This window comes from Perca flavescens, chromosome 16 (genome assembly GCF_004354835.1).
Source record: "Perca flavescens isolate YP-PL-M2 chromosome 16, PFLA_1.0, whole genome shotgun sequence".
Taxonomy (NCBI): Eukaryota; Metazoa; Chordata; class Actinopteri; order Perciformes; family Percidae; genus Perca; species Perca flavescens.
Genome location: NC_041346.1, coordinates 17,752,216 through 17,777,160, shown reverse-complemented (window position 1 = coordinate 17,777,160; position 24,945 = coordinate 17,752,216). Strand labels below are relative to the sequence as shown.

The following is a 24,945-nucleotide window of genomic DNA, read 5'->3' as shown; positions in this document are numbered from 1 at the left end:
ACGTTTTGCCATTGTGTAAAAAACAATTACGCTCTGTGAAATGAGGTAAAAGTCAAGGCCAAGTGACCATAAATTCACAAAAAACAATTACCTGAATTCAGAGGATTCTATTACAACAAACAAAACATTAGTAACTGTCAGTTGATACAATGAAACCATGTAAGAACATGGCGGAAAGGAATCCATACAATGAGGACTTGGCTCAGTAAGATGCAGATACTTTAAGAATGGGTAGGGCACGCATAAGTTGCTTGAAAGAAAACATGTATTGACAAGAAGCTTCAGTCCATGTGCAAACAAATATGAGCCTTAATACCACTGAATAACAGATAAGTCAGCATGGATTTAAAGTGTCAGTGCTGGGATTTCTCTCCTTTTATTGAACAGCCATCTTTAGCGGGATTTGTTAAATTAAAACCAGAAAGCTTCTTGGAAAAGCAAGTGTCTAGTTGTTGGAAGGAGCCGGTCTCTTTTGGCACATGAACACAAAATGAGTTTAATTCTTAAAGGACTGTGGAATTCAGTTCTGCAGAAGATGAAAGGCGGGTGTGAAACTTGTAAATCATAAAGGGTGATGGAAAGGCTTTGTCAGGTGCCACATTTTATGGCTGGTTCAGTCCTTCTTTTGTGGTCTGTGCGTGCCCCTGGCTCACCTAGACAAGAAACCGCTTATTGAATGACCATGCTCCAAGGTGTGTATATGAGTATGTAATAAATCTGGAATGGAATAAATTGCCTACATTATAGGCTAACATAACCTATCAAAGTGTCCACTGTGCCCTACATGCTCCTCTCACGTATTTACAAATAGGTTCTAGTAAATAGCAAGTGAAGTGGGACTCTTAAATTTGAGATGCGTGTAGCCATCAGACGGAACTTGACACCGGTGCGCAAAAGAGAGCGCGGAGATCAGGTTAGAAACATGCATCGCAACAGAACATCTCCAAATCGCATTCCGCATACTGAAATCTAATCCGAGGACATGAGGATGTGTGACATAATCCCCAAGACATCTGAAAACTGCGCTCCTCCAAACGGGGCTCCAGGGGTGGTTTGGAGAAGTATGTGGACCTCTGTTTGCTCTTGCGGGGATATATAAAAGAGGGGCGGACACCAACTGCCCCAAACGTCAGAGCGCACTTAACTATAAATCTCTCCAAACTGCCCTCTGCGCCTGGTGCGGTGTTATGCACAGAGATCTGTCCTGCTTCGGTCCAGTATGAGGACAACGCGTGTGGAAACTCTTCGAGCTGCATAGACACTAGCTGAGCCGGAGAAAAATGGAGAATAACTACCCCCATCTGTGTCGTTTACTATGTCAAGATATTGTCAGATGTTGGCGATTATGAACATTTAACGTAGCTCTGGATATAACGGCGCTCTAACAGTTTTATCAAGAGGCAGACAAGAGCTCCTTGCGCTCTGGGAAACAGATATTGTGCACCTTTTTGCGCCCCGCGTATGCGCTGGAGACGCTGATGTCTTCATTGGACTCCTTTCACTCGGAGATGGTGGAACTCTCTCGGATTTCCAACGTGGAAACGTAGCATCCAATTAATCAGCGACTGCAACTGTACCCCGTAAGGCGCAGTGGCACTTGGTCCGCTCTCTTGAACACCTACCTTTGGACTCCAAAGTGTGGAAAGACGCATGGTTTGGTTACTGCGCCGGATCGGAGTATGAAAAACACACCTGCTAGCTGTTATTTTTATCAGGACATGAACCGAATTTGAACTCGTTTTAAGGACATTTTCGGTTTGTGGCTGTTGAACGATTCATGCAGCTGATTCAGCTTGTGACACTAAATGAGTCGCGTTTTCTGTTTTGGATTTTAACAATAACAGCCAAGCGAGTTTCAGGTCTGCATGGGCCATATTTAAGGTAAGCAAAGCAACATAGGCCTATATTCGTTTTATCATTTGAGAGTGTAAAATAAAATATTCTCATATCCTCAGATTATTTGTGCGCAAAGGGCATGCGAGCCTCACTTCAGTAATTTTCGTTGAAATAGCAAATCAAAAGGAAAAATGCAACTTGTGCATTTGTTAGGACTTTTGCATAGCACGTTTAAGCCCATTATTTATCCATGCATAGCTGTTTAGGTTTACTGCAGACTCAACATGCCATTAGACAGAGTCACGTAAGCTTTAGGGATCGCCATCTGGCCAACTCACTATTATTTAGGCTATCGTTGCCAACACGCTTTGGTGCATGCTTTAACCAAGGCAGGTTTTGTGTTAGGCGCACCCTCCGTGCCTCATTACAACTAGCTCAATCCCAACAACATGAATATATCATCTTATATTATCTTTATTTATGATAGGTCAGTAGATAATAAATAGGAGGCTGCTGGTAATCACAAATGTTTGTAATTTTAAAAACATACTTTTACGCACATTACGCATTATTCTTTCTATATTTGTGTATGGATAACTTGACATTATCTGCATAAAAGACTAATTTCACTGTGATTAATTAATTTAGAATTTTCTGGTATGTTTACTCTAATATTCATATTTACAACTAACCCCATTATGAGACAGAGACAAAGTGCAGATCAAAGCCTCTTGACGTGATGATGACACAGTTATTAATACAGAATGAGTCAGGGTAAGTCTGGCCACACCGTTTCAAACTCTTTGATGACTTCATTATAAACAAGAGTTGGCCTACATTCTGATTGGACTGTGGTTGTATTTAGATTCTATTTATTTAGTTTATTTCGAATCAGTTTTGTTGTTTCTAACTATTTCAAATAAAATAGCCTCTCTTATTGTTGCAGCTTTCTTCATTGGAACTGAGTCTAAGATGAAGTTATGGGATGTTTTGGCCACGTGTTTGTTGCTCCTGAGCTCTGTTGCTACACGGCCTCTCTACCAAAACACTCAGCCAGCCAAGAGGACTTCTTTCCCCAGCAGCTATAGTGATTCTGCGTCCCCGTCTGTGGAGGACGAAGAGCCAGCGTTCCAGCGTGAAGACCACAACCTGCAGGATATCGCCATGGAGGATCAATGTAAGGCACATGGCATGTTTTGAAAAAAATATTTTGTCATGTGCGGTCACTGTGATAGTTTCTTAAATGGCGGATGGTTGGCCCACATTTGGCCCAATTGGGGGCCATGTGTTGACTGTTGAGAGGAATAGTAGAACATATAGCTCATACTGTAGGTGGCATTTTGTATAAGGGTAATTCAGACATGAATTGGCCTTATTTGGTTTGCTGGCCAAGTAATTAACACTAATTGCACTTGAGAAACAGCAGTCAAAGTGATAGCCAGGATTGAGCCAACAGTGGAGAGTCCCACATTGATAAGGCTCTCAGACAGGCAGGTTATCAGACGGAAGATCTTAATTTGTGTTTTATTGCTGCTGTGGGTTACATCACACTGATGTCAAAACAAGGCAGCATGAATAAGAGTATGAGCAGCTCCGATCCCAGATGTCCCTCTCCACATTTCCCCTTCTTCCTTTGTTTATGTTCACCTCTGCCTCTAGAGACCCGTGACCTTTACCCACCTGCCAAAAGTCAGAAATCATGGTTTTTAGAGAAGGCAGTGTGAACCAGGTCGCAGGAATTTCCAGGGAAAAGGCTGGACAACACCAGGACGTTTGAAGCATCAAGTGAGAGTTCTGTGTTTATGTTCATTTTAACAGCGACAGTGGGCAGGAATTTATTTTGTTTGGATCAATGTGACACTGTATTATCTTCACACAGATGTCGACGCAGCCAAGAACTAGATAAGGAATGGAACATTTGGACAAATGTTTGTCCTGTCACCTCATATTCTTGTTTGGACCGTGGTGACATCACTGATGTGCTTTGTAACCCAAGACCATTAACTGTGCATTAATACTGAAAACAACACTGTAGCTCCAAGAGGGGATGGGTCTTTTGGTTTGCGGGTGTCAAAGAAAAAGATTTCCTCGTACATTTAAAGGCTAAAATCTGCAGGCAGCAGCTCCACAAGGAGACTGGTATTGTAGTATTTAGCCAATGACTGCAAAATGATGGCACAATTTGTAGCATGCTTCGCTCCGTTTGCTTCCACCGGCACAGTCTGTCAGCAGGTGTCCACTGTAGCCACCCTGCCTGTCAGCTGACATACAATAAGAGGTGTCTAAATCAAAGGGCAGGTGTGTCTAAACAGATTGTCCCAGGCTCACCTGATATGCAAACAGCGGCCCAATCAGCTGTGGCACGCAGGCGGATCGGATGGCCTTTGCGCTGCCAGAGGAGAAGGTAAGACAAGAGAGATAGGTGACACTGCAATAGAGAGGCTGTGTTAACCACAACACCACCTGCCATACATCGCACACCGCTGCCGTGACTTCTTGACACACATGCATACACTCACAGACACATGCAGTCAATGTAATTAAAGTTGGACTAGTTGTTTCATTTCAGAACAATATGTCCTTATGATTCTCATACGTAGGTTATTGTTGCCAGACCTGCAGCCGTTGGAATAGGAGAGACTTTACTCCATAATCCATAACTCCATAAGTGATATCTTTACTTTGCGTAAACATAGACGGCACTTTCCTGTTACCTGTACGCATTTTGAGCTATCCGCGTGTATGTCTACGCTGTATACAGCAGACGGCAGTCTGCAACGTCACAGTGTAAACATACAAGCCACGTGGCACTTTCTAAAGCCACGTGGCGTGTTATCGCGAGGCTACAGTTGGGGGTTCGGAAACGTCACACGCATACACAGTTAAAGAAATGCGGATTGGGTTTAGGAAAAGAAGAAACGGTTGGGATTAGGAAAAGAAGAACGGAGTCGGGTTTAGGAAAAGAAGAACTGGATTTTTGCCTTTTCATACTACTCGCTACGGCGTCAATTCACACGCAATCGTAAGGTAATGTAAGTCAACGGAGGCCAAACGCCGTTGATAAACACTAAAAAGCGAGTATGCGTCTTGATAACATCCCAATAATCGCATAGGAATTGGCGTGTCATACATATGCCATTTCATGAGATCAGTCTGCCATAATAGAATCAACATGTAACACAGGAGGGTCAAAAAGAATCAACATGTAACACAGGAGGAGGGTCAAAGATTTTCAGTCAGTCCTCATTGCTCTGCGCAGCAGATGGTGGAGCTGTCCTGGTGCATGTTTTGAGTTTCCAGCAGACTACAATCTGCTTCATCTAATTGACTCAAAGCATATGATTTCCTTTTATTTGGCCTTTGAAGTCTTGGCATTCTAAAATGACATCCATGAAAAACTGAAATGACTGAAAAGCAATCTCTTACTGTGTCTCTTGGTGGTGTAATTGGTCTGTTCTGTATCAGTATCAATACATGCAATTGGTGTGTAAAGGCAAGCAGAGTTAACTAAAGCGGTATAGCTGAACAACCTTTAACAACTCAGGTTCTGTGAGTTTCTAACCTAATGTAGGCAATGTGCCAGCCCATGTTATGAATGCGAAATAGTCTAAAAATTTTCTTCTTCCGACTACAACAATTCTCAAAATGAAATTGACAACACTCTCTTACCTTGAGCCTCCAACTCATCCCCATGAAAAGAGTTAAAGAAGGGCACCTGCACGTCGAACTCTGGACTGCTTTCTGCATTCCTCGGCCTGAGACTAATCCATAAATCAGCATGCACGGTTTCTGATCTGCACATTTCTCAGTATTTAAGGACATTGTCTGCATGTATTTTGAATTGATTTAATAGAAGTGCATTTATTCAATTCTGCATGTTATGTAAGTATCTTTGTTCGTGCATTTAAAAGGAGTATTTCAACATTTTGTGAAATACGCTTTTTCGGGTTAGGGTTAAGATTAAATAAACAAGATATAACATGTTAATTATCTTTAGAGGTAGGCAGATTGTGTTACTGTTGGACAGAGCCATCCGTCTCCCTGTTTCTCTTCCTTTAAGTTATTCCTTATTCCCTATATGTCATGTTTTTGTATATAAACATTTTTCCATTCATTTATTGTTTGTCTCATCTAGGGTTGCAAAATTCCAGGAAGATTCAAGGTGGAAACCTTCTATGGGAAAAAACAGGAATTTATGGAAATATAGGAGTTATCTGCCGAGGCTTATTTACAATATTGTAGGCAGATAAGAACTAATCTTTTTATCATGACCAAACATAATCCATTAATTTGTCAAATACATAAAGTGTGATATTTCCATGTAGGGAGTTAGCTAGGCAACAAGATAGATTAACTGATAGGGAAAGGTACTTTGAAAATTGTAGCCAATAATGTGAGCTGTGTGCAAACTTAGGGTTTAAAGTTAAACAACTAATTTATAAAAGAAATGTTAATGAAGAATGAATGGAAATAAATGAAAACTCCTCAATTAGCTCAATCAAGCTATATCCCACATGGTAACCGCTAGCTAGCAAAAACTAGCAGAAGGTGTTAACAAGTTTTAAACTGTGTACTTTGCTCTACTATCTGCTGGTTGACTGAAATCTTATACAAAACATATCCACTCCAGTGATATAATCAAAACTGACATAAAAGCATGTCATCCTTTGGCTCAAACAGTGTAGTGTTGGCTGTGCATGTGATGGGAGAATGCACTGTGCATGCAGAGGATTGTAACTTTGCTGAGTTCCTATTTAAAGAGATACTGGCCAATTATCTGTACATGTGATGAAAGAGTGTGCTGCTAAATGCAGTGCATGGTTACAATTCAATTGGCTTACTTTTGACCAAAACTTGCCGTAAGACCTTGTTTTCCTTTCGTATGTGTGTTTTCCTCCATATAAGTTCATTATTAAGTTCTTTTTTAAATTACTTTCATTATTATTATTTTTTTTTTAAAGTTATGATTGTGCAAATATTCCCCAAATAACCAAGCTTAACTTCCCCTTGGAAATGTTCTGACCCTTTGCAACTCTAGTCTCATCTAACATGATGTGATTTATTTCTTACTTCGATCCACTCATATGTGTCAACACTCATGTTTTTAATGTTTGTTTTTTTCCACAGGGATATTTAAAGTTGAATCTGCTCATACAGTCTTTGAAAGCACTAGATCATTGATAACATTTCAGAATGTCCATCTGAGTGATGAAATTATTTTAATACCAGTTTTATAAGTGAATCTGTTCCTTCTGTATCTTTCAGATGACATCGCAGGTCCCTATCCAGAGCAGTTTGATGACGTAATGGATTTTATTGAGGCTACCATTGGCAGACTCCGAAGATCGTCAGAGCCCAGCGGGGGATCCAAGGGACGGAGGGAGCAGAGACAGAGGGGCGCAGCAAACACAGGAGGCACGAGAGGCGAGAGGAGAGGACATGGCGACAGGAGGCGTGGTCGTAGTCGAGGTGGTAAAGGAGGGCGAGGCGACAAAGGGAAGGAGAGGATATCTGTGCAGACCAGAGGCTGCTTGCTAAAGGAGGTCCACCTCAATGTGACGGACTTGGGGTTGGGCTACCAGACTAAGGAGGAGCTGATCTTCCGGTACTGCAGCGGCCCCTGCGTGGAGGCGGAGACCAACTATGACAAGATCCTCAACAACCTCACACACAACAAGAAGTTAGACAAGGACACGCCGTCTCGCACCTGTTGTCGACCAATCGCGTTCGATGATGACTTATCTTTCTTGGACGACAATGTAGTGTATCACACGCTGAAGAAGCATTCTGCCAGGAAGTGTGGCTGTGTCTGAGGAAGTGACAGGCAAGACCATCATCAGTAAACTAAGGATCAGCTGGTGGGATCTTTGTTGGAAATGGGCATAGGAGATCGGAGCGGGAGTGTATGGTTTCTCATTTTTGTCAGTAGTGGTCAAAGATGATGCAACAGCCGTTAAAGAAGCAAAGTGTACAGTCCATGTGCAGTCCTTTAGAACCCCTGACCAGTATTTGACTGTTCCATCAAACACATGCAGAAATGTATGAGACCTGTACCAATTTGCAGGAGAAAAGACACTGTTACACGTCCATATTTGCTAACTGTGCGGTCTATAAGGTGACCGTGAAAAAAAAAAAACCTACTGGCTAAGTTGGCTTGTTTTTTCATGGAGGAATTCCTTTTCCCAGGATCATCAGTTTTTCCATAGCTGACTCCATAGAACATGAATGAATGATGAACGTGAAGATTTGAGGAGTATATTCAGCTGCAGTCTAAATCACTTCCACTGCAGTCTGGATGTTGACATTTACATTCAGAGCCAATGGATGACAAATACCACACCACAGTTCAGCAAAGACTTTTGGTGCAACATATCTACATAAAATCCAATCGTATATACATATACACGTGTGTGTAAGAGGTATATTTATTAAGATGCAAATTAACTTATTGTTATTTATTTCAATCCATTTTATGAAAGAAATTGTAATTTTTCCTATTTATTTAAAAGCTTTGTTTGTCCTGGATGATGCCAATGTGGAGCAATTTCTCAAGCAAAATCTAAAAAAGGTGATCCAGAACTGCTAAACACTCTCCCACACATCTTAATGATGCTTATTCGCTTCACTTACTGTAGATTCCAGAGTTTGTCAATTCATGACTCCAAAGGATCATCAATTGCTATCCAGTTAAGAGAAGGGTAGAAAGAGCCACAGAGAAAGGGACCAATAGAATATTTTTGATTGAATTGATTGGTTTTGGAGAATTTTGAGAGACGACAGGGTAGATTATTTGGGGGAAATTTCACCTCATTTTTCTCCGATGTGACCATGCTAACACAGGGTGGACTTCAGATGCTGCTCTCTCAGCATATTACTTTTTGTTGTTTGTTTATAAGACAATTGTCAGGTTAATCTACCCAGGATAGATTTAATGCCACTCCAAATAGGAGTCATCACATCTTTTAATTGAAATCTAAAATCAACATGAGAGTAGTGGTCTCTCCAAGGATCTGCAGGTGCCTTTTAGGATCCAACTTTTGATGCCCAGAGTACAGAAGCTGCTAGAATGCCTGCCTATCAGCATACATTACCCAAAACCTCAGTCTGGCCTTGCACCAAGTCTGAGCAACGGCTTTGCAGTGGTTCCTGTCCCAATAGGCTTTAAAGTTCACAAGACTGCTTGTGTTTCTGTCTTGACTTTGACAGACAGGTTTTACTCCCTGAAAGGGGATTTGAAAGTGATCCTCTAACATGAGTCTTAACCAAATATCCCTGTAGGCAAAGGCATGTTGGTGAAGGCAGTTTAAGGAAGATCTAGCAACTGTAGCTGCTGTCATCGCACAACTGATGTAAATATCTCAAGACTAGACGCTTGGACAAAAGAATATGTTTTGGACTTACAGACGGAAGGGGTAGCCTCAACATGCTTTCTACATGTAATAACTTGTTCAGCCAAGTTTATTCCCAAACTATACACAAATATGAATCCAGGAAAACAGGTGACTCTTTAAAAGCAAGTTGCTTTGCCCATCAAGACCCTGCGAGGGGATCGTTTTAAGTGGAACAAAGAGAGCCTTCGGGTAGGTCTTGATGTTAGCACGGATTAGGGACCAAGGTATCTGTGCCCACCCAGCAGCAAGCAAGCCAGCTTTACTGTGTAATCCCCCTGCACACAGAACAAATCCACTGCATCAAGCTGAATTTAGGCCAAACACTACACAGAGAGGGAAAAAAAACTTGAGCTTTTATCACAGCATACCTCATCAATTGGATCATCTTCCCCTTTAACAACTGATTCGTCCATAAACCTTTCCAGATGAGAATGTGCAGTTAGGAGACTTCCCAGAAGCCTTAGAGTGCCTTGCTACTCTCCGATACCATACATTTAAGTGTGTAAACTGTGACCACTAGCCCTCTCATCTTCATGACTGTTTGCTCAACTGTTCCTTGGCAATTTTAGTCCTCCGGTTTGGATTTAAAAGGTAAACAAGCAAAAGGTAAAGATGCGAAGGAATCCTCCGTGTTAATAATAAAAGAAGGGATTGGATTTCTTTTTCACTCATTGTTTCAACACCTCTGTGAAAAACCTGTCACGTCGTCTCACTTGTTTTGTGTTACAGAACCAAAGCTCTCTGCAAACTTTATTTTTGTACAATATTCATTTTATAACTTTTTACAGAATTAAACTTGTTTCTATTAAATGAGCGTGTCTCCTGGTATTCTGCCATGTACAATAATGCGCCAGTGCCAGATGGTGATAATTTGCCTGCGATGTGTTTACACAAGCATCATGTAAAATTGAGGATGAAAATTTGAGAGATGGCCTCAACTGCGTGGCGTGCATTCCTGAACATTAGCCCAGGGTCTTACAGTAAACAAAAGCTAGACATAAAGCACCACTGAACAGTAAATCAAGGTGCTATGCTCCCACTGTGCAAAGATCTGTAAATGCTGACAAGAAGATGGCAGCAGTACAAACAGTAAGTCATTAAGGAGGGGCTCAAGGTGTGCATATAATGTATAGCTAAGGTACGACAAGCTGTTTTCAAGTCCAAGTGAAGATTCTTGTAATACAAGTCACAAGTTAAATTCCAAATCTGACTGAGTCTTTTAATCAACGATGTTTAAATGCTTTTTGTTTTCAAAAATATGGCATGTCTCTTCAGTGCTTTGGCTTAATAATTAAGTCAGTAAAGTTATCAGTAATTTTATATAAATAGATCAAATGACGTAAAAGAGGTTGCTCACAGTGACAAACGTACAGAGAATTATCACCCAACTCTGCAGCTCTCTTTTTTTACTGCATGTCTTCAGTAGTAACCAATGGCCTTGTGACTGAGTTCCACAGACAGGGACAGTATTAAAAGAAAATATAACAGATTTGTTTTGTTGCCAATTATGAAAATATAGAATATTGTCAGCCTCATCCTTTAGTCCACAAATCTGGGTCCTACTTGTTGTGGTCAAGTTCAATATGATTTGATCCTACAGGATATCTAGAGCTGACAGAAATTAGTGGTTGCTGGTGGCCACAAAAAGAAAGTTTTCCTAGATACCCCTGCAGGTACTGTGGGAAGATGTTTCATTGTAATTTGGATGAAGTGACCCTTTGACAGGTCTGCAACTTAAAATGTCTGCACCTGGAGGCTATGGTTTTAGCTCCACACTTAGTTTCTCTTTTCCATGTGCCAACTGGGTCATCACATGCTGGTGGAGTGAGTCAGACAGCAGTCACTTCTCACTTATTGCTGCTGGCTTAGAACTCTTTCTCAAGAAGAGTGTGACGTCAGCCTTTGCCCCATGAAGCCTATCTCCTCTCAACTCCCCACTTTAGTTGCTCTTAAAAACATCGTCGTTCCATATTTCTTGTCCTGGTATTTCACGGTCTCATATTCATTTTATGGCCACAGGAAGTCTCCCAGAACACAGAGACATTTAATTGTTGGCTTGTAACTTTGGTTGGCTAGGAATTAAAAACTGCTCTACCGTTTCGCCCATTTTAAGTGACCGAGTAGAAACACCAGTTAAATGACAGGTATGGAGTGTAAAGAATTTCTATGTCTCAAACCATCAAATATCAGTTACTGAGCAATTGGGTGGGAAAAACAGTAAAAAAACCCCGGTAAAATTCAAATGTCTTTGTTACAAACTACTTTTAGTTGAAAAACACTCATATTTAGTTTTTTGTTGTAGGCAGAGGTTGCATTGCAAAGAGATGCACTGTATAAAAAAAACAAACATGGGTTCCATTAGAGCTGTATGTTGTGGTTTTCTCTGTCAGTTAAAATGTTTATGACACTGTACAGGTCATTCAAAGAGAAAACAGAGAAATGGCTCCACTCTGTTATAGGTGTGCTATACGGTACAGTTATTTCCAGATTATGTGGTTAGCAAAGACAATGCAAAAAAAAAAAACATACTGTATGTTTGTAGTCACACCTACATTTTATCTTAAAAATTGAGGTATGAAAGCTATTTGAGCACCTCGAAAAACTTGGGCTTGAAAGTTCATGTTTAAGTCAGGTTTGCATATCAGTCTTCATTAACTTCAATTTGCTGACAAAGATTGAGGGATGACGTTAAAAACCACAGAGACAGCTAGGAAGTGAACCTTAACATTATTTAGATTTTAAATATAAATAATTTCTTGTAGTCATCAATATTAGCAATTGCAGCACTTGCAGTAAAGTTTACCAATTGAATAACTGTGGAAAAGTAGCCTGTAAAACATTTTTATTAAAAGCAGTGAGTCAAAACGTGGGTGTATCGCACATCTGCAAGTTAAAGCCAGTGCCTCATAAAAACATATTTGCCAGAATAATTCCTTTGAACAGCTTGTAAAAGCAGATCTATAACTTCACTTTGGGTTAAATATATCACTATTTGACAAGAGATTACAAAATCCTTTATAAAATGTCTTGAGGTGAAATACAGCATGTCGGGAAAAAAATCTAAATTAGCAGATTTTTGGATCCAACAAAACTGCACAGCTTTAAAAAGTGTAAACCCTTAAAAAAAAAGAATAGAATTGACTGCATGTTTATGTACGTCTTTGCAATTTACTTTTTACAAACTAGAAAACTGCTCTTCATAGTTAATGAACAAAACCAGACCACACAATCTGGAGACAATTTCTGAGGCATTAGCAAACTCTGGAGATGTGGGAGGAGAAGACAGTGCAAATAATGAAAATAAAGTCCATATAACCAAAACCGATGTAAAAAGCCAAGTTCTTCCAGGGGTTGATGAATTGTAATGAGAGGAACAGTTTTATGTATAAAACTATATTATGCTTGCAAAGTAAAAATGCATGCACATTTATGTGCTACCCCCTTAACACAGAAGCATGCACATAAATATTACGAGAGGGAGGACAGGACAATCCACTTTAGTAACTTAATTAATGCTCATATGCACATTTTCTGACAATAACTCAGTGTTTTGGGATTGATCCTGAGAACTTGTGAATACCGTGATATTTTATTTATATATATATATATATATATATATATATATATATATATATATATATATATATATATATATATATATATATATATATATATATATATATATATAAGCACAAGCCCACCCTGTCTGCTATTCCATTTAGATGAGCTGCAGTTGAGGCACCTCAGATCTTGCGTTTCTTCCACTCTGGTTCCTTGTCAGCTTCCTCATCCTCCTCCGATTCCTCTGCAAACACAGGCTCTGGTTGGGTCCTAAAGGGAAACAAAAAGGGGTTTTGATTTGACATTTATTTTCGGACAACTGCAGATTAAACAAGACTATTATAATATTATAAATGTGGACAAATGATTTCTTCTACACAACTGAGGATAAGATAGACTAGTTCAGGCTGAAGATGTGATAGTAAAATGGTACAGAAGACTTTAACTTGGACAAAATTTTGACCTGCCTTTACAGGATCATTCTAGCCAAGCAAAGAGAGCTGTGGTAATGACGATTAGCCTACTGCTTGAGAGAGCTCTGCAACCAGGCAAAAGTGGTGTACTTTATCAGAATGATCTACTATAATGTATATCACTAATATCATATGTTTAACTAGAGATTGTTTCCTTGCAGTATGTGAAACAGTCTGTTTCATTTGGCTAACAACTTTGCTCCACGTTTACATAGCTGTCTGAGTGCGATAGCGATCTAAAGTCGTCCATTACTTTCCTTTCTGCAGTGTGAAGAGTGTACCTGTAAAACTGTACAACTCTTTAAACATTTGTGTGTCACACCGGTAGGAAGAAACCCAAGTTACCATCACAATAGCATTAGCAGCACTCCCGATACTCATCTTACACCTGTCTACTAATGAAATCCAGAAATGAGAGAAGATGAGTAAGGAAAAGACAGTAAGGTGGACAGGGAGTGTGTAAATCATTTATTTATATTTTTTTTTTTTTACAACTGAAGATATGAGGGTTTCTTACTGTGTGTATGCCGGAGCAACCCAGTAAGGGTTTTCTGAAGCTTCCTTGGCGTGACGTAGGATGGCTTGCCGTGGGTTACTGTCATCGGTTTTATCTAAAGCAATGTTCTTCACAATGAATGAAGACAGAGTGCCACCATGAGCTGCTACTCTTCCTCCACGACCTGTCAGGACACACGATTACTGGATTAGATACAGTTTAGACCTAGTACATAACAAACACCTCTTTTAATGTTGCATGGCAGAATTGTTCTGTTAAAAATGTGAACACTGCATGACACACTATTTTACCATCTCACACAGACGCACACAATTATTAATATAAATTGGCATACTAATATATTATGCCAATAATTGGCATACTAATATATTATGCCAATTTATTATTGACATACTATCACATTATGAGTTTTTTATGACTTCTACTTAGGTAGAATTCTGTTTTGTACACGTATTGTGTTCTTGCTCCAGAAAGTAGTGCGTAAAAGCTACACTGATCTTTGCGGTAGTTACAGTACTTCCGTGCTGTTGGCTGTATTTGACTGCACTTAAGAGAACTTGCTGCTTTCCAGGGAGGACATTGTTACAGTTGTCTTAAAAGATCAAGGATAAGACACACACACACACACACACACACACACACACACACACACACACACACACACACACACACACACACACACACACACACACACACACACACACACACACACACACACACACACACACACACACACACACACACACACACACACACACACACACACACAGTTGGACAGTGAAGTTGTTTGGGGGATTGAGAGGCACCTCTTTCTTTTGCTTGTAAGCATCCAGCCAACCACCAAACATTATCTTCCACTTATGCAAAGTTCATAAGTGCGAGACAAACACACAGGATAAACAATATAAAGACAGCCTGTCGTCTAAAAACCACTGGCCTGCTAGCAAGTAAGTAAGTAAATAAGTTTTTATAAAACGGACCTATGTTTTCATTTTAAGACAATTCAATTTAAGTTTCTGTCTTTCTCTCAACCTGTAACTCTATATGTTTTCTTACATATATACACAGGGATCCCTAATTCATTGTCATTTAGCTGAGCAGTGTTTTAATTGTCTAAATAGATTTTCACTACACAACTTTGACAGTAAGGTAAAACAAAGAAACGCTGATATATTGAATAGATCATATATCATATCATATATATCAAAAACTTCATTTGAATGCAAAACATTTTTTCATCAACCCTTTTTAAATTTGTAAACTTTTTGTTTGTTCCAGGTCTAAAAAAAATTCAATCTAAGAAAAAAACATTTGCGCTGTATTGCACCAAGGAACCATTAGATTGCTGTAAGAACATTCATACTTAAGGAATTATTGAGTGAAATGAAAATAACAAGAAAACACAGCAGCAATGAGCCAGCTGGAATACAATGAAGCAGGAAATGTTGTCTGGCACCTTGGCTTATTGGAACTAAACTCAAACTGTATCCATGATCGTGCATAAGTGAGACATTTGTAAACGTGTGTATTACACTAACAATACAAACAGATTGACCATGGGTTCCAGAGTAAGTTCACAATGCAAAATGATGTCCCAGCAGTTAAGAAATATGAGACAACAGCAGGCTACAATGAATCTTTGAGAGGCCAAGTGGGAGCAGTGCTGTTATAGCTCTTGACTTTAGCTGGATTGCATAATACTGAACACATCAACAACTGTGGATTTGTACATCTGCCTCAAACTGAATCATGTATTCATCCAGTTAAGAACAGGACTTCTACTACACTTACAACGGTAGAACTGTTTCAGTACCTTGTTACTATCATCACATTCAAATGACAGTGTTTGTTGTGCGTTTTTGCTCATTAGTTGTTTTTTCTCCTAGGGACACTTATTGTACACGCTATTGCATGCCTTTCTTGTTACTCTTTTGTCTATTTTCTTCTTACTTTTTGTTTATTCTGTGAAGTTAATGTTTTGCACTAACAAAAGCAAAAAATAAAAAAGCACTTCACCTGGTCCAGATACAGGCGGCTCGGGTTTGTGGGATTTCTTTGGGTCAAGTCGGTCCTTCTCCAGCTGTTTTCGTGTACTCCGCTGCCGGGCCTCTCTGAACATGGGTAAGGCATGAGCTGGAGACACAGGGTAAACATGATAATCAAGTTGCTTAGGTAACTGCAAGATCACATAACACAGCCGCACAAATAAGCAGGCAGGGCACCTGGCAATATGTTCAGAGTTTCGTAGCTCATGCACACTGCTAGATCGCTAAATGAAGACAATATGCAAAGCTGAGATTTTATTTTGAGTATTCATACAGAAAGTGCAGAAACACAATCTCACCCACTACTACAACTTGCAGAAGATTTGCAGCATTTACACAAAAACACTCACACCTGTTGACCTTTCTGCCATTGTGCACACCACCATATTCATTATATCCCCCATGTTTAGTTTCAGACAATCACTCTGCCACTCTTCACACTTTTGTGAACACTATCACAATAAAGGCCCCCAGCACTTAAATCCATGAGAGTGTGAGTGAACGTGTGCATGAGTATGTATGTGTGTGTGTGTGTGTGTGTGTGTGTGTGTGTGTGTGTGTGTGTGTGTGTGTGTGTGTGAGAGAAAGAGAGCATTTGTGCTTGTGTAAAGTGAGTGTATGCTCTGCTCTTATCCACAGGGGTTACAAAGAGACACTTTAGTAAAGGGCTAGATAAAGTGATTTTCCATTCAGGAGCCCTGTCCCTGTTCAGTGTTAATTCTTCTCCTCCATGCTACATTAAGCAAAAAGGTTACTGTTAACAGATTCCCTCGCGTTTCTCAATGGGCCATCACTTGCTTCCTGTCCCCTCTAATTTTCCAGTGCCAGGGCATCAAGTGCGTCACTCGCTGCTTGCGGCAATCAAATGCCTGTCTATTTCACACCCTGTTGGCATGGCGATGAAATCACATGATGTATCTGAAGTGGCTGCAGTAGCCCAAACAATAAATGGCGTCTGAACTGGGTCTTAAGAGCCAATCAGGGGCGACGATTCGGGAACTGTTCCATTTGTGTAGGTAGATGATCTTAGTCTTTGGGCAAAGGAGTGTGAGGCACGCACAAAAGAGATGACAGCCTCGTGTGTTGGTGATATGACAGGATGACAGGTGGGGGGTTAGTTAGTGTGTGTGACGTGTGGACCAGCAGGAGATCACGCCAGTAGAGGTGGGAGAGGCAGCTGTCCCTAGCGTGATCCGGCGTGACTGCAGACCACATGGTCGCCACGTGGCACAGTGTCCTGCGGCTGGCGATCCATTCATCCACACCCTGCTCCATCAGCTAATGGGCCCGTGAAAGCCGGGAAACACTATCATTCCTTGCAACGCTTTGGGTATGAGATAGAGTGTGTTTGAATGTTTCTGCATGTGCGAGAGAGAATGTAAACAAGGATTTGTATGTTTGTCCTTGCTCAGAATATGGTCTACTTGTCACATGATGGCCGCCATTATTTTGGTGAGGTTTCTCTCTTGTTATTGTAACACAATGTGCCTTATCATGTGAAGAGCAGATGGGTTAGTGGCTCAAGGTGGACTAAACTGCTGGAAGGCTTTGAGAAAAGGCACTTCACTTTAATTGCTTTAGTAATAGCTTACTGATGAAAAGTCGATGCATGGCAAGAGTGCTGGAAATTAAGTTAACGTTTATTAACTGGCAAATTCTATTATTCTTAGAAGATAATGATGAAACAGACTGTGAGTGTGTTCGAACAGGCATAAAAGAACTTACGTGTGATGATGTAATCTTGTGTTAGCGTCTCTGCTTGTCTCTCTTTCCGCTGACTCTTCACTACACACAGCTTAGCCCCTCTGGAAAAGAGCCAGTTGGTTACAAATGCGGCTATTTAAATGTGTCCTATCACGTAACATATAATTTTTATTTACCGGAAGACACTTAAACCAACAATGAATTTATCGCACTAATAATTCTTTGCCGCACCTGCCTAATATTGCTTACACCATGGTGCCACAGAGCTGTTGTCCAAAAAACATAACAAACATAAAAGAGTCATAGTAATTGAGTGTTTCTACATATATTGGGAACAGCAAAAAAATCAATCAATTATGGTATTTGGTTTGCTTATGTTTACACAGTGTTGATTGCAGTGAACACATACGTTATCTATTGCAACAGTGTGGCTCATACATGTGTTTTTAATAGTTTTTGTTCAACAATTGAATTCTATGGCATAGCGGCAAGATATTCAAGCAGTGGCTACACAGAGAATAACTTCGGATAAATTAATCATTGGTTTTAGACTTTTAATGAGAATTGTTAATAAAAAGGTCTTATTTCTAAAAAGGTCTAAACTGAACATACCTGTGGCTTTTAACAGGGTCATAGTAGACCTTGGACAGTCCATTCCCAGTTCCCACCATTATCTGGTTAAGTTTTGGGTGCCACAGGCAGCGTACGACGCTCTGGAATAGAAAGACAGAAACAGCAAGATATAGTTAAGTGTTTTGTGTACAGTAACTAAAGATGGTGCATGTGAGGAAAGGAGGTCATGCTTTAAGACAGCTGCCCACAGCAGGTTGTGAAATTCTCTACTGTGTTTCAGATTTGCAAGGATGTTTCTGCTTCTCAGCACAAAAGGTAACAATCATAATTTACTGTCTGAAGTATTGTGAGTTTGTGACCCAGGTTGGTTGTGGTACAGTGGGGCTCAGTCCCAGCGTGCTCTGCTGCTCTAGTTGACTATATTTGGTTGTTGGGATGAGGGCTGGATCCTTCAGTCTGTGTGTGACAGATGGCCCAGTGCCAATACGCAAATGTGACCACATTTATCCAGAGGTAGGTGTGTGTGTGTGTGTGTGTGTGTGTGTGTGTGTGTGTGTGTGTGTGTGTGTGTGTGTGAGAAAGAGAGATAGAGACAGAGAGCAAAAGAGGGGCAGAGAGAAATCTACATAGTTGTTGGACAGTGATGAAGACCCTCTGTTCATTCTGAGATATGCGAGCTACAGTAGAGAGCTACACTTCCTGCAGTAGTGCCTCTTTTCCTCACACACATTACAAACTCCTTTGACGACTTGTTTTTAAGAGTGTCATGTATGCATGTCCAGTAGTTGTACAGAATTTTTGAGAGAGTGAGTGTTTGTCTTTATGTGGAACAGAGTAGGCAATCTGGGGGGCAGGGGCCTAGTACAGGGGCGTCGGATGGGGGGTGGGTAGGACTACGACTGGGATGTCCAGATTCTGTGACAGTAAAAGCTGCTTAGCGCCCAGCTGTTCAGCTTCCCATTAGGATAGCATGGGAAGGAGACACACACACACACACACACACACACACACACACACACACACACACACACACACACACACACACACACACACACACCTCGTGCATAGAGAAAATGTAGGCATGGCTAGTTGGTTTTACTTCAATATTACAATTAAAACTATAGAATATGACATCAAGTAATCATATAAAACATTAGATATTACAAATTTTCTATATAAAATTAAAATTCTCTCACCATGTCAATAAATGTACTTAACATTATCATGTTCCATCCTTTTTACACAAGTATGCAATACAACTGAGAATTTGTGCCTGTAGAAGTGAAAATTGCTCACAATCTGCTTAAATTTTACACAAACCTCATACAAGCATACAGTATCTACACTATCAGGCCGACAGCTTGGGGGTGTGTAGCTCATGGGCCAGATGAGGGTTAATCTGCTCAACTAGATCATGAGCCGGCTGTAACTGGGAGAAGATCTGGAAAATGCTTTAAACCGGATGTCCCTAACGTGGGACTTAGATATTCCATTCATACAATGGTACATAGATGACATGTATAAGTAATTCCAATAAATTACTCAGACCTAATAAGCATATACAAAAATCAGTTATTTTAACAAATAATTCAGAACTGTGAAAATCTTTTTATTTGTCCTGAGGGAGATTCCCATACAATGCTCAACACTGATAAAAACATGTATCAACATTTTTGCATCATGAACAATTGAAGTCTACCCACTGTGGATGTGCTTCAGTGTTCCTACATACGAGTGAAGGCAGAGACAACAGTTAGGAATTTTGTTACTGTCAAAGCTCGACAGTATGGCAACACAACATAGCACGACCCAAATCCGGCAGTAAAAGTAAAACAACACAGCCAGGTAACGACAGCCCAGCCAAGCTCAGAAAACAACTTCTTCAGACCCAAACAAATCATTCTGTCAGCAGTGAAACAAGACAAACAGAGAGAGCAGAGCAGTCTAAAACAGAACATTTCATTGGGGCCCACCCCAGCTGGATCCACTGAGAAGCCCAGAGCCAAGCATAGCTCAGTCCAGTCCAACAGTAAAACTGCTTTCCAGATATTCAGAGCAGCGTGTTTATACTCTAGGAACCCCTGTTTACGCTTCATGTCCACAAAATTACATCACATCATGAAGGAGGAAACTTTAATCAGTCAGTTCTTCAGTAACAGCCTTCTATGTCCCGTCAGATTAAAATATCAAAAGGCTGATTCGCCATTAATAAGACAACAGCGACTTGCCCAAATGTACACTGATTATGAAATAAAGTTATGCAGCACTAATAGGACACAACAGTTACAGCTGTGTTCCTTGTTTAGTTGCTGGTGAGTGGATCCAAATGTGCAGATCCAAATCTGCCTGACTTGGCTACACACAGGCCAACTGAATGCAGTAGAAGAACTCTAGACCTAACACCTCAGCTACACACTGAGTGGGCACATGTCTGAGAAGTCTGTAATTAGTGTGAACTGCCTTACTGGAACAACTGGCTTTTACATCATGCAAGATTTACTCGGGTAAGATGCCACAAGAAAGAACAGAGTTAAGGCCTCCCTCATACCTTTCAAGCTTGGCTGCTCTTACTGAGGATGAAAGACCGACCATTCGTATCAAAGGCCCATCAAGCATGACATGGTAGGTGTAGCATAGGGTTTAATCCCCGGAAACGGGATTCCCGGGAAATCTGATCAAAACCATTTCCCGGGAAAGGTTATGACCGGAAACGGGAAATAAAATAAAATAAAAAAAAGGCAAGGAGTGCGTGTCTATTGTTCTCATACGGTAACGTTGATGCAGGCGACGGTAGCTAAGGTAATACAGGCTCCCTAAATCATTACACAGGCTCAATACATTCATTCATTCATTAAAGATAGGCCTGTCTTTTTGCAGTGCACACAATTGTACATTTCGGAGGATCATTTTCTTTAATTTTGTTTGGCCCTGCCCTAATAAATAAATATTTGGTTAACTTTGAGTGATTATTCCCGTTTGCAGCAGTTTACTCATCCTCAACAGCCACAGAATGGATTTCGACAACGTAATGGTTTAGGAATCATTCAATGGTTTACTTAACCATATTTCATTAGTTTTTATAATAGATTTCTATAAAACACTGATTATATAAGGGTTGCCTAGATTTTCAGGAGACAAGTCCCAGACATTCCACCTGGCATTTCATAATTAGCACTGCAGCAGATGTCACGCTGCAGCACGCAGCTCACTTGATCACGCAGCAGAATTGATCATTGCAAACGGTGTTGATGATGGACATAAACGGTGTTCTTTAGTCCTAAAAATGATACAAATAATATAAAAAAATGTCAGTTTGGGATTTTGGGAACGCATATTTGAATGATATCGATACATTACTTGGGCTAAAAACAAACCAAAAAAACACAGCCATTTCCCGGGATTCCCGGAATATGGGCTGTCTATTTCTTGGGATCTGATTCATGTCATTTTCGGGAAAAATATTAAACCCTAGTGTAGCATGGGCTAATAGCAACTGGTGATCCCAAAATAGTTCTCCTTATACAAAAATCTCATTCCATGCAGAGAAACATCATAAAATACACAGTAGGGCTAATCAATGATTCTTTAGCTGCAACTGCAGGAATTTGTTCTTCAGGAACAAATATTTAACTAATTATTCGGATCATTTACAAACCCCAATTAAGTTTGGACGGTGTGTAAAATGTAAATGAAAACAATGCAAATACAATGATTTGCAAATCCTTTTCAACCTACTGTATGTTCAATTGAATACACTACAAAGACGAGATATTTAATGTTCAAACTGATCAACTTTGTTGTTTTTTTGCAAATATTCACTCATTTTGAATTTGATGCCTGCAACATGTTCCAAAATAGCTGGGACAGGGGCAACAAAAGACTGGGAAAGTTGAGGAATGCTCAAAAAACACCTGTTTGGAACATTCCACAGGTGAACAGGTTAAATGGTCATGATTGGCTATAAAAGGAGCATCCCCAAAAGACTCCGTTGTTCACAAGCAAGGATGGGGCGAGGTTCACCACAACTGTGTAAGCAAATAGTCCTACAGTTTAAGAACGTTTCTCAACATACAATTGCAAGGAATTTAAGGATTTCATCATATACAGTCCATGATATCATCAAAAGATTCAGAGAATCTGGAGAAATCTCTGCACGTAAGCGGCATGGCCTGAAAACCAACATTGAATGCCCGTGACCTTCGATCCCTCAGGCAGCACTGCATTAAAAACCGACATCAGTGTGTAAAGGATATTACCACGTGGGCTCAGGAACACTTTGGAAAACCATTGTCACTTAACAGAGTTCGTCGCTACATCTACAAGTGCAAGTTAAAACTCTACCATGCAAAGTGAAAGCCATATCGTGTCGTCATGTCCTCTGGGCCAAAAAGGAAAAGGACCGTGCATTGTTATTTGTTTGTAGCACAAAGTTCAAAAGCCAGCATCTGTGATGGTATGGGGGGGCGTAGTGCCCATGGCATGGGTAACTTGCACATACTGTATGTGAAGGCACCCTTAATGCTGAAAGGTACATACAGGTTTTGGAGCAACATATGCTGCCATCCAAGCAATGCGTTTTTCAGAAACATCCCTGCTAATTTCAGCAAGACAATACTAAGCCACATTCTGCACGTTACAACAGCCTAGCTTCGTAGTAAAAGAGTGCGGGTGCTAGACTGGCCTGCCTGCAGTCCAGACTTGTCACCTATTGAAAATGTGTGGTGCATTATGAAGCATAAAATACAACAACGGAGACCCCGGACTGTTGAGCAACTGAAGTCGTACATCAAGCAAGAAAGGGAAAGAATTCAACATACAAAGCTAAACAATTAGTGTCCTCAGTTCCCAAATGCTTACTGAGTGATGTTTAAAGAAAAGGTGATGTAACACAGTGGTAAACATGCCCCTGACCCAGCTATTTTGGAACGTGTTGCAGGCATCAATAAAGTTGAACATTAAATCTTGTCTTTGTAGTGTATTCAATTGAAAATAGGTTGAAAAGGATTTGCAAATCATTGCATTTTGTTTTTATTTACATTTTACACAACGTCCCATCTTCATCGGAATTTGGGTTTGTAGAATCTTACGCCCGTTAGTCAAACTAATATCAGATTTCAAAATGCACAAAGCATATCATATTAAGGATGCTCTGATGCCACTTTTTACTCTCCCAATACTAACTCCTATACAGATACTCAGGATTTAGAGGTATTTACTGAGTACAGATCCAAAGCCAGGGCTCTTTTTTCTTTTTCAGCACAAAGTGATATATGCACACATTTACAGAATGTGCATGAGGGCTGCAGGTTTAAGTTCCATTTGAAATCCAGCCAAAAGCTCAGTGTTTTGATAGTCAGCATGGTCTCACCTGGTTTCTTCCCCTTTTGATAGACTAAGATAAGCTTAACAGTGTCAAAGTATTTACCAAATGAGCCTAAAACAGCCTCCGCTCCCAAGCGTACCCCAGAATCCAGGTCTGGGGTTATGTAGACTGTTTAGTTAGAAATGATTGGTGGCCCCTTCCTTTCACCCGCCTGCCTGGTACGCCACTTTATAAAGACTGCACTTAAATTCTTAGGCCATCCGAGAAGCAGACGGCTGATGTAAACATAGTAAATAGCACATTCATCAGGTTCACAGAGTGCATGTCAACCAGAAATAAAGGATCTGTAGCAAAACTAAATTTCATTGCATCAAAATTATACTTTAAAAAAGGGGGTAAAGCTACCAATACCAGATTGTTAGAGTAAAGGTCAGTGGGTTTGGGAGGATTAATCCAGATGATTAATTTCATGAAAACTATCAAATGTGAACATACAGTTAAATACCATGAAAGGGGTCAATCCAAAAATGTGCATCAAAATAGTCTGGGTTGGGCAATCTGGCAGCTAACCCTAACCATTGCCCCGTTAAACTTCTGTGTACATGCTTCTCTAAACCTCTATATATTAACATTTGCCCAGTGATGTCAAAATGCCCAAAAGAAAACTGAAATGTCAACGCAATTTTACTATATCACAGTAATTGATCTCAGTTGCCAACGAGTGATGTTAATTATCATTAACAGCCAATTCAAATATTTGTAGGAGCAACACAACATATTTTCTCTGAGCCCATGTGCCATTCATGTGGCCACCCAACTCAACATGTTCACCCACAAATTCAAGCTTTTATGTATTGGCAGAATGTAGCTATTTCTAGAATGAATTTCTTTTTGTGACATCTGGTGGGATTTTATGGGAAATCTGCTGGATTTCTGTGCAGCACAAAGGTTGAGCAGACAGGAAAAGGTTTTGCCATTTTTACAGTAAAAAAATGGGCTGAAGCTTTGTGAGTTTCTCACAATAGTGGATGGTGGAACACGTGAAAGGCCAATGGAAAAATCACTTCCAAATGCTCAGCCTCTTTAGTAAAGTGAAATAGAAGACAAACATTGGTGGGGTGATGCAAAGGAGGAGGAGGGTTGTTAAAGGTCCAATGACATGGTGCTCTTTGGATGCTTTTATAGAGACCTTAGTGGTCCCCTAATACTGTATCTGAAGTCTCTTTCCCAAAATTCAACCTTGGGGGGGAGAGGGGGGTGTGGCCTTGACCAACTGCCACTTTGCTCGTTTGAAAGCCATGATGTCTCTCTCTCATGGGTGGGCCAAATTCTCTGGGCAGGCAAAGCAGAGAAAGGGGAGGTAACCTTGCTCCTTATGACCTCATAAGGAGCAAGATTCTAGATCGGCCCATCTGAGCTTTCATTTTCTCAAAGGCAGAGCAGGATACCCAGGGCTCGGTTTACACCTATCGCAATTTCTAGCCACTGGGGGACCATAGGCAGGCTGGGGGAACTAATATTA

At 40.4% G+C, this 24,945-nt stretch overlaps 2 protein-coding genes across 2 annotated transcripts in view; one reads left to right on the top strand and one right to left on the bottom strand.

The window, feature by feature from the left end:
• The first annotated feature begins 1,830 nt into the window (after positions 1–1,830).
• On the top strand, positions 1,831–9,960 carry gdnfa (glial cell derived neurotrophic factor a). The gene is made up of 3 exons (XM_028601995.1): positions 1,831–1,881; positions 2,783–3,013; positions 7,102–9,960. Exons 2-3 carry the CDS (start codon positions 2,809–2,811, stop codon positions 7,647–7,649), a joined length of 753 nt encoding a protein of 250 aa, XP_028457796.1. The 5' UTR covers positions 1,831–1,881; positions 2,783–2,808; the 3' UTR covers positions 7,650–9,960.
• Positions 9,961–12,898: 2,938 nt separating this feature from the next.
• Positions 12,899–24,945, bottom strand: part of wdr70 (WD repeat domain 70) — a 48,933-nt gene continuing 36,886 nt past the window's right edge. The window contains exons 14-18 of the mRNA XM_028601792.1: positions 18,140–18,240; positions 17,549–17,628; positions 15,795–15,911; positions 13,779–13,941; positions 12,899–13,058 (exon numbers count right to left, since the gene is read on the bottom strand). Coding sequence (XP_028457593.1) covers positions 12,971–13,058; positions 13,779–13,941; positions 15,795–15,911; positions 17,549–17,628; positions 18,140–18,240 — 549 coding nt within the window. The 3' untranslated portion in view covers positions 12,899–12,970. The remainder of the gene's footprint in view (positions 13,059–13,778; positions 13,942–15,794; positions 15,912–17,548; positions 17,629–18,139; positions 18,241–24,945) is intronic.